The sequence below is a fragment of the Sinocyclocheilus rhinocerous genome, unplaced genomic scaffold, assembly GCF_001515625.1.
Source record: "Sinocyclocheilus rhinocerous isolate Xijiao unplaced genomic scaffold, SAMN03320098_v1.1 scaffold3306, whole genome shotgun sequence".
NCBI classification, from domain to species: domain Eukaryota; kingdom Metazoa; phylum Chordata; class Actinopteri; order Cypriniformes; family Cyprinidae; genus Sinocyclocheilus; species Sinocyclocheilus rhinocerous.
Window position 1 is genome coordinate 24,323 of NW_015640049.1, and position 10,190 is coordinate 34,512.

The 10,190-nt window shown below is 34.9% G+C and overlaps 1 protein-coding gene across 1 annotated transcript in view; it reads left to right on the forward strand.

The window, feature by feature from the left end:
* The first annotated feature begins 8,710 nt into the window (after positions 1-8,710).
* LOC107752424 (uncharacterized) overlaps positions 8,711-10,190 on the forward strand; it is a 5,816-nt gene continuing 4,336 nt past the window's right edge. The window contains exon 1 of the mRNA XM_016568380.1: positions 8,711-9,082. Within this exon, the coding sequence (XP_016423866.1) occupies positions 8,926-9,082 (157 nt within the window). The 5' untranslated portion in view covers positions 8,711-8,925. The remainder of the gene's footprint in view (positions 9,083-10,190) is intronic.

The following is a 10,190-nucleotide window of genomic DNA, read 5'->3' on the forward strand; positions in this document are numbered from 1 at the left end:
ACCAAACGCATTCTATATGAGATAGGTCAGATATGCATCAAATAAACACAATATTACAACGTACAATTGCACAAAAGGCTGCAAACGAACAGCGCGCATCTGAAGTGTCTCTGAAGGAAATAATGCATTATTTATGCATTTAAGATATCGGCCAAATTTTCTTATCGGGCCGATACCGATAACAGAAAAAATGAGCATTTATCGGCCGATACTGATATGGTGGCCGATATATCGTGCATCCCTAGTTACGCCTTCTTTCTTTGCGTCAACATTTGGGTGGCGTTATGCAAATCTTCCCACTTCGTGACGTAGACATGTGGGGGCGGTTAGAACGAGCCGTTTTAGGTAGGCGTGGCTGACTCTTAACTTTTATAAAGAACATCTCTTTGGATTTGAGACTTTAGTCTTTGCAACTTTACAGATCTTCTTTATGCACCAAGAGCTTGTAACGCTCCAAAGAGAAAGGAAAACTTGAAATCGCATCATATGACCCCTTTAAAACCTGTTATCACAAGTTTGCGTTTTCAAGCCCCCAGAAATGAAAATGAACGGTCAAAACGCGTAAAAATGTTTCTGTTTTTTCTTGAAGACCGTGTTAAGGTGCATCACATTTACCATTGCTCAGCAAATTGTGCGGGTGAAATTGAGTCATTCCAATAGGAATCCACACAATCGAGAGTTTCACACAAAGTTGTTTACGCAAATTCACCACCATTACAACAGAAAGCTGCAATTTACATGACGGCCTGAAAACACAAACTTTTGAAAATGGGTTTCAAAGTATACTTTTTTGAAATTGATACCATTGTATATTGATCTCCATGTAAACTTTTCAGTTTTTAGTACAATCATTGTCCTGTAAACGTACCCTAAGTGTGATTGTTTCAAGGTGACGCGTGAAAACAGCAGCTCTGTATATATTTTAGAAATGTTTGTAAATGTCTAGAGCAAGCGCAGACAGAAGTCACCTGTTCAGAGTCTAATGCAATTCTCTACTTTTATTAATGTGTTTTGGTAAGAAATGTTAAATCTGTGCTCTTGACTGCATCACTGGAATCATGAAGTAAGTCTTGTGTTGTTGATGTTAAAATGTTCGTTGTCTCATGTATCTGAGCTCGATGGACTGATTTTGAGTGCCTTATTTGTTGGACACATGATTTTATTGACAAATCAAGTCAAGTGGGAAATAACAGACATTTAGTTTGGTTTTGCATTGGTTTACAGTACTGGTTTAGAGAGATTCGATTGTAAACAGTGAAGTATTAATATCTTCTACACTGCTGAGTGTATTACATGTCAGTTGTGAAATACGAGTGTAGAGAACTTCCCATGAAATAAAAACTGTTCTCCACTTTCTCCTCTTGAAAAATGTATGTAGCTAACAATAAAATGTAATATAATGCATGTACATGAATCTTGACTTATTTACAATCAGTGCTGGACTCATTTTAGTACATTAGACTGGTTTTAATTATTATGTATAACAAAAGCATTTAAAAACAAGCATTTTTTTTCTCCTGCAGCTTAGTATAAATGTTTCCAGCATGCTCTATGGATAAAAGCATCTGCCAGATGCATTTTCAAAATGTGGGTTACAAAGATGATCATTTATTTTCTTTATTATGGATGTGATTAATCACGATTAATTGTTTGACAGCCAATATACTGTATAATGTAAAATCCATTTAAAATCTTTAACCATAGCAGAGAAAGACAGACACAGACAGAGGAGAAGCGTGTATTGCTGTAATGTGAGTTTATGGTGGTTCACAGTAATCATGGTTGTCCTTTAACTCTAGAGAGTAAGGTGAACTATAGCTTGACGTGTAGATGGTAAACACATCCCACATGTCTTGTGAGTTGGTGGCTAAAAATACATGAGAACAGCATGAGGCACCGGTACTGAGATTATGTGCATGTACAGTGGGTACGGAAAGTATTCAGACCCCCTTAAATTTTTCACTCTTTGTTATATTGCAGCCATTTGCTAAAATCATTTAAGTTAATTTTTTTTCCTCATTAATGTACACACAGCACCCCATATTGACAGAAAAACACAGAATTGTTGACATTTTTGCAAATTTATTAAAAAAAAATTAACTTAAATGATTTTAGCAAATGGCTGCAATATAACAAAGAGTGAAAAATTTAAGGGGGTCTGAATACTTTCCGTACCCACTGTATATTCTGCATTGTGTTCTCAGTCTACAAAAGCCTCTAAATTTAATGTCCATATCAAGGGCGTAAAATTGAGTCGGGACACTAGGACATGTCATTACCAATATCCTGCAGCTACTAAATCGTCCCTATCAATAATTTTGATCAAAGAGTTAAAAAATATGTATATGTAACCACTGTTGTTGTAATTTCGGCCAAATCTGAAATAGGTCACACCATTGATATTTCCTGAGAAGTTACAGTAAATACACTAGAAAACTGTGTGCTTTCAAGAACGTACATTTACACAGATACAAATCCATGTGTTTTTATGGTAAAGGTGTAGTAACTTTTTTTTTTTTTTTTTAGTAAAACCATAGTTAATTTTTGTAAGGGATGTGTTGCCAGGTTACCAAAAAAAAATAAAATAAAAAAATAAATACAAATAAAAATTACACCTTAGAGGACACATGGGATGAATATAGATACAGTTTTGATTGCTTTAGGATTAACAGAGCTTTGGATAGTTTCCATATACTTGTCAAGATCAACTTTGAATAAAGAAAAAGAGGTTTAGAGCCAGTAAATTTGTGTTCATGTGAAATTTAGCTAGCAGGACAAAAACACAAATTAATGAAGTTATATATATTCTCTTTAGAGCAGTCAAACAATCCAAAGAAAACATCTTTAAAACAGAAAGAAAAGTTGCTTACAAAATTAAATTGGATGAACATTAAACAAATCTGACATAGATTTCTCAATGTGGATACATTGACAAAACAAGTGAAGCACTGTAAAAAATGTGTAATTTTAACTGTAAAATTTTGTAAAAACGCTACGGAAAAAACTGTTAATAGGTTAACAGTAAGTTCCCATTCTATATACAGGGAAAAACTGTAAAATATCTAACCAGACATTTTTTATTTTACAGTAAAATGCTGTTAATTTTACAGTTTTTAGAAGTAAAAATAACAAATCAATGTATAATTTACAGTCAAAAACTGTAAACTGATATTCCCAGAATTCCCTGCATGACACTCCACATTTGAAAGTATTTTGTTTAAATAATCATGTTTTTTTTAATAGTTTTTGTTATTAGTTATGTATATTTGGGCTTTATGTTACATCTTCTGTTGTTTAATGAAAGTTTAATGCATTATTTAAGTATCAAGTGTGTTACCATGATGGTGTTTTGTGTTTGCATTAATGACCTTCTATATATTAGTATATACTTCTTTGTATATACTAGCTTTGATTCTTCATGTGGCTTTCTCTTTTACCACCTGCATTATTATGGTGGTTGTCAGTATGTTAAAGGTACAAAACAGATTTTAATAGCAGTGTGCACTGTTGAATTTACTGGTTTACATTCAAATGTTCTTGTTTGTAAATTACAGTTTTATACTGTAAAATTTACAGTTTTTGGCCGTAAATGTGTTTACAGTTTTTCTGTATTTTTTACAAAATTATTCTGGCAACCACAGCTGCCAAAATTATTTTGTAAAAACTACAGAATTTTTTTTACAGTGAGGACATCTTCCTCAGAAGAGTGACAAAAACTTCAATGTCTTCCATAAACTTTTTGTGAAACCTACGCCTTTGGTCCATAAACTTAAGAAATAAGGTGTATCTGCACTGTAAAAAAAAATCCGTAAAATTTACGGTAAAAAACCGGCAGCTGTGGTTGCCGGAATTTTACCGTAAAAAATACGGTAGCAACGTTTTAGGTTTTACGGTTTTAACGTAAATTTCACTTCCAAGAACGGTATACTACCGTAAAATTAATGTCCAATACATGTAATGTCATATACAGTTTTTCACCGTATATAGCAGGGGAATTTACCGTTAACCATTTAACAGGTTTTTACTGTAGCATTTTTACAGTCTTTTACCGTCAAATTCACGGTCATTTTTTACAGTGTGGCTAGTATTAGTAATTTTGACAACTTTGGTAAAGGTGGAGTGTGTTCAAACATCAAGCAGTAGATCTATCTATAATCCAGATTCATCAGACACTTGTTAATCTTTAAGCATATTTGATTACAGTATATTAACTGCAACATGTGAAAGAAATATAATCATACTCTAGCAGATTAACAGCAGCATACAGTATTATAGAGAGAAAAATTACAGTTAGTGTAGGGCAGAGCAAAATGAGGGCAAACTTTTATTCTGATATATAACAATCAAGTCATCCTTAATGCCAACTACTTTCCCCCATATTTATGATTTAAAAAAGTTAATATGATCTTGTCAAAACCTCATAATATTGATAAAAATAAACACAATTCTGTTTAATATAGTTTTAGAGGGAACATAACATGTTAGATGTCTGCACAGGATTATATTTTTTAGTCATGCTGAAAGGTAACCCAAAAATTGAAAACATCTTAATTCATTGGTTTTATTCAAAGCAAGATATGATTGAATATGGATTTGAGTTTACTGTCTATGTGCATAAGTTTTAATTATAGTAGCTATGTCCGTTACTTAGGTTATAAATTAAATATCTAAATGCATATTAATCTTTTAGATTGTTTTTGTTATTTCTTATTGTTAGGTTATTTGAAAGTAACTTCATTTAAATGATTTTGAAAGATTCGTTTAGCAGGATGTGTGGATCACTGCAGCCATCTGCTGGTCATCTCGGTCATTTAAGATTAAATACCATAAAATTACAAAATAAATGCACAAGTGTCAATTACTTTATTTATATAGTGTTATTTCTTATATAATTACCAAAAAAAGCACAAGTGAGCAGAAAATATTATTTATACATTGTTCATGGAATGTTTTTCTGAAGCATTTTAGTTGGATGTTCGACTAACATTATTTAAACAAAGCTACTAGTTACTTTCATTCAAAAGTAACAAAAATTAAAAGAACGAAATGCATCTGTTAATGTTAATGGGCGGAGCACTGGCGCGCCACCTGAGCCCAACTAAATGACACATTAACTGGAGCACCAGCAACTAGTGATGCAAAGTCCGATTCATTTCCGCGAACCGGTTCTTTTCGGACAGATCGGCTCATTGAACCGGTTCAAAAAGCCGATTAATCGGTTCCCGACGTCATCAAGCAATAACGTCCACATCACTACCTGCAACATTAGTAGCATGTTTGCAAAACTATCTATATCAGAGAGACTGGTAGTTTTTTTTTTTTAACTAGTGTTTTAAGTACATAATGGATATTCATGGTGATAACTGGTTTGGTAGGAAGGAGAGTCGAACGAGTTGCTTCTCACGAAGCTCAAAACTGCATCTTGGAAGCCACAAGTCTTCTAATAGTAAGCGAATGGTTTATGGTTTACTTTATTAAAGTAATGTAACTGATTACTTTTTGATTACCTTTCTAAATTTCTAACAAATGTTTTCAACTGTTAATAACTTTGAAATATTTAAAGCAGGCAGGGTTAACCTTACAGTATTCAACACTCATTACTGTCAGACTTTCAAAATCTTTCATCACTCGAAGATTATAATAGTTTAATTTTAAATCACAGCCACCACACAAAATCAGACTTTAGCAGCTCTTTCAAATCAATAGTTTAATAGCTATAATACTGTGTTTTAAATCAAATCTTTGCATGGCTATGACAGGAAACACTGGCATCTAACAATCCTTTGGAAAAAATAAAGCTTATACATAAAAAATAAAGCATGTACACAAACCCAAATAGGAAATAAAACAAGTTATCAAATAAACATGTGTCCTAAACTCTTGAAACCATGGCTTGAAACATTAGTGTCCCATATTTTAGAGCAGTCAATGCAATTTATGAAAGAAATCAATTAAATCTGTATGTATGTGAAAATATTCAGGTGTAATCCCCTTTGTAATCGTTAATAATTTCATAAGTAACTAATTTAGTTACACTTTTTTTTTTTTTACTCCGTAACAACAGATTACAGTTAGCCTACATTTATTTTGTAATTAAATTACGTAATTCCGTTACATAGCTACTCCCCAACACTCATAATAGATCTGGTTGCTGTGTCCTTGTTATGCTGTTTTTTCATGATTTCGTGCTCATTCTCATTCTGTCATGTGAGCAAAATTATAATTGGGCTTAATGACTTGCTGTATGTGTCGGTGTGTGTTTCTATTTCACTTTATTAATTGGTTTCTATTTCGCTTCTCTTGAGTATTTCTTGATTCAGGTGGTCAGTCGTGACATTCAGCGGCCATATATATTCCTGAATAAAAACCACAGTCCAGGGCAATGCTGTACAACCGTGTGCTTATAGGCCTAGCTATTACTATGACTCAGTATCCATGCAAGAAAATAAATGCAACAAGAACTCAGGCCAAAACATGTATAAAAACAGCTTTTACAAATCCATTTCAAATGTTTTATTGAATTTATAATAAATTAAATGCAATTAACAAATCATCATATAGGCCTACCATTAAATGTCTGTATAATGTTCTTTTATTAATTTGTAGGGCTGTTTTTTTTCTTCGTTGGAAGGCTTGTCAAAACCGGCCAATACGAGACTACAACTACTATTCTTACTTTTAATCATACAAATATTTCATTAAAAGTGTGTACAAATTGATAAAACTGTTCCGACATCAGGTATAAGTCTATAGGACGTTTCCTATCAGATGTCAAACAGACGTTTAGAAGATGTATTTAAGATGCTTATGATTTTGACCCAGATAGCACACGTTTGTCTGCAAGATGTCTGTTAAAGATCGCTTCATCTGGAAAGCATCTGCTGTGTACAAACATCTGATAGACGTCTCTAAGATGTCAGTTTTACATACATTGTAAATCATAAACATCTTAAAGACATCTTCTAAACGTCTATTTGACATCTGATAGGAAACGTCCTATAGACTTATTGCAGTCTATGTATGTAAAACTGACATCTTAAAGACGTGTTGGAAGGCTTGTCAAAACCGGCCAATACGAGACTACAACTACTATTCTTCCTTTTAATCATACAAATATTTAATTAAAAGTGTGTACAAATTGATAAAACTGTTCCGACATCAGGTATAAGTCTATAGAACGTTTCCTATCAGATGTCAAACAGACGTTTAGAAGATGTATTTAAGATGCTTATGATTTTGACCCAGATAGCACACGTTTGTCTGCAAGATGTCTGTTAAAGATCGCTTCATCTGGAAAGCATCTGCTGTGTACAAACATCTGATAGACGTCTCTAAGATGTCAGTTTTACATACATTGTAAATCATAAACATCTTAAAGACATCTTCTAAACGTCTATTTGACATCTGATAGGAAACGTCCTATAGACTTATTGCAGTCTATGTATGTAAAACTGACATCTTAAAGACGTCTATCAGATGTTTACACAGCAGATGCTTTCCAGATGAAGCGATCTTTAACAGATATCTTGCAGACGTACCTGTGCTATCTGAGTAGACACTGGTTCAAAAGTTCGTCGCTGGGGGTTTGATACGCGCTCCGAACCACTAGTTCGAAACAAGTGATTCGCGTAAGCTTCGAAGCTTCACGAAGCAATGCTTCGAAAGCACCCATTAGTGCACAGTTAAAGTCTATATTGGTTCATTTTGGATACTTTTTTTTTTTCTTTCTCAGGTGTAAGTGAAGCTCCATTTAGTGGTGGCCGGTCAGGCAGCCTACTTAAAACAGAGAAAGAAACAGTAAAAAGAACGATTTATTGTTAATAAAATTCCCAGTTATTAATTTCAAGTGTTCAGAATGTGAATTTCTTGTTTGTAACTTCACCAGTTAACCATAAAATGAAAGCAGCCCCTGTTGAAAAAAACAGCATATGCTGGTTAGGTATTTTTTGATGCTGGTTTAAGCTGGTCATGTGCTGGTCCTAAGCTGGTCCGATCAGCTTAAGATCAGCACATGACCAGCATAAACCAGCAAAGGACCAGCTCAAACCAGCATCCCAGCTTCAAAACATACCTAACCAGCATATGCTGTTTTTTTCAACAGGGTCTGCTGTCTCTAAGATGTCAGTTTTACATACACTCTAAATCATAAGCATCTTAAAGACATCTTCTAAACGTCTATTTGACATCTGATAGGAAACGTCCTATAGACGTATTGCAGATCAGCAAACACTCTTAAATAATACGTCTTGCAGACGTCAAACAGACTTCTCCGTGATGTACGTGTGCTATCAGGGAAGTATACATTTGACATAAACTAACTTTTTTACATGTTGGGGGTTCGGGAGAAACACTCATTTTAGGCAGGGCATTTTTTTATTGATAGTATGTAGTTGTATGTGTGTGTGTGTTTTTAAAGAATATTCCCAGATATTACACATACGTCTGCGAAAGATCTCTTCATCTGGAAAGCATCTGCTGTGTACAAACATCTGATAGACGTCTCTAAGATGTTTTACATTCATTCTAAATAAAAAACATCTTAAAGACATCTTCTAAACGTCTATTTGACACCTGATAGGAAACGTCCTATAGAAGCATTGCAGATGAACAAACACTCTAAAAAACACGTCTTGCAGACGTCAAATAGACATCTCCGTGATGTACGTGAGCTATCAGGGAGGGTTACATGGATGGAGTAAGAGATGTGTAGTACTCCGGTGTAGTAGGTGGCGGTATGTGCGTTTCACGGGTGTTTGTAAGCCGCCATTACTCTAAAAGAAGGAGATTCCCAGTCTTCCGATCCATTAAACTCGCGCAGAGTTGAGTCGCTGCGCTTGTTTACGCGTCCGTACACTTCCAGCGATTATGTAAATGAGGCCAGCGGCAGTAAACTGACTCGTGAGACCAGGATATTGTTCATTCGCGATGACTGGAAGATTGTGGACACCCGAAGCGGAGGAGACGCTGATCGAGCTCTGGCAGGAGTCTGCATGTCTGTACGACATTTCGTCCGCCGATTACCACAACCGAGAGGAGAAGGACAAACGATGGAAGGAGGTCGCCGATGCGCTTCAGATGCCCGGTGAGTTTTGGCTTGAGTAAATGCACGCTACTAGAAACATTGATTTACCGCAAACATCCACATAAGCTGCTGGTCTGTGAATGAATCCCTGTCTGTGCACGAATTTATGTGCAAAATAAATGTTGACTTCAGGAAGGATCTTGCTAATTTTTAACCGTCCTTTAACTTAGTGGCAGAAGTGAATTAATAAAATATCAAAGATTTAACCAAGATGTGATTGATTGTATTGGGGGAGGAGCTACTGCAAACTCTACTATGTCAAATTGGCTCAAAATTCGAATTAATTCGCTAAATTATAGAACAACCTGTATGCAGTTATGCATATTCACGAATGCAATGATGATTTGCCAGGGCTGCCAACTTTGATTGCATTTGGCTGGAGTGAGATTTTGAAAGCATGGGATTTAAATACACTTTTCATTTTTACAGGGTTTCTGCGGCCCTTCCACACAAATCAAGGCCTGAAAATATCTTAAACTTGAGCAGAAAGTCTTCAATAAAAAAAAAAATGCATTTCTTCCTCAGTATTGATTCCCAAATATCCTTCTCAAGATATGTTTTCTTGAGATGCAAATTTGACATGAAGTCTCGTTTTCTGAGAAAATGAACACAATTGAGTTTGTGCTTTAAAGAGCAGGTCATATGGGTTTTCGAAAAATATCTCTTTCGCCATTCGTAAGGTAGCTATCCTTCAATGTAAACAGTCTGCAAAGTTGTTAATCAAAATCGTGCATGATAAATAAAGATATTGTTTCTCAAAAGAAAGAGTCGACTCAGAGTCGCCTTAACGAGTCATTATATTTTCGAATCTTCTGCCTGTTACCGATCTACGTCACTGGGTAACACATTAGCATAATGCCCGCCCGCCCACGAAATACGAACACTCGCTGTGTCGAGAAGATGCTATGTTCCACGATACCACAGCAATACAATTCGAACCTTTTGTTGTGCTCGTCATTTTACCGAGGACTGCTTCTCTAATCTTGCCTTTTATCTTTGTTGGCTTCTAATCTTCTTTATTTGGACCAACAAGCATCTCCGAACCACAACCTGTAAGTACGATTGATACGTTATGTGTACATTTTCAATTGAGTGCTCAAAATATCAA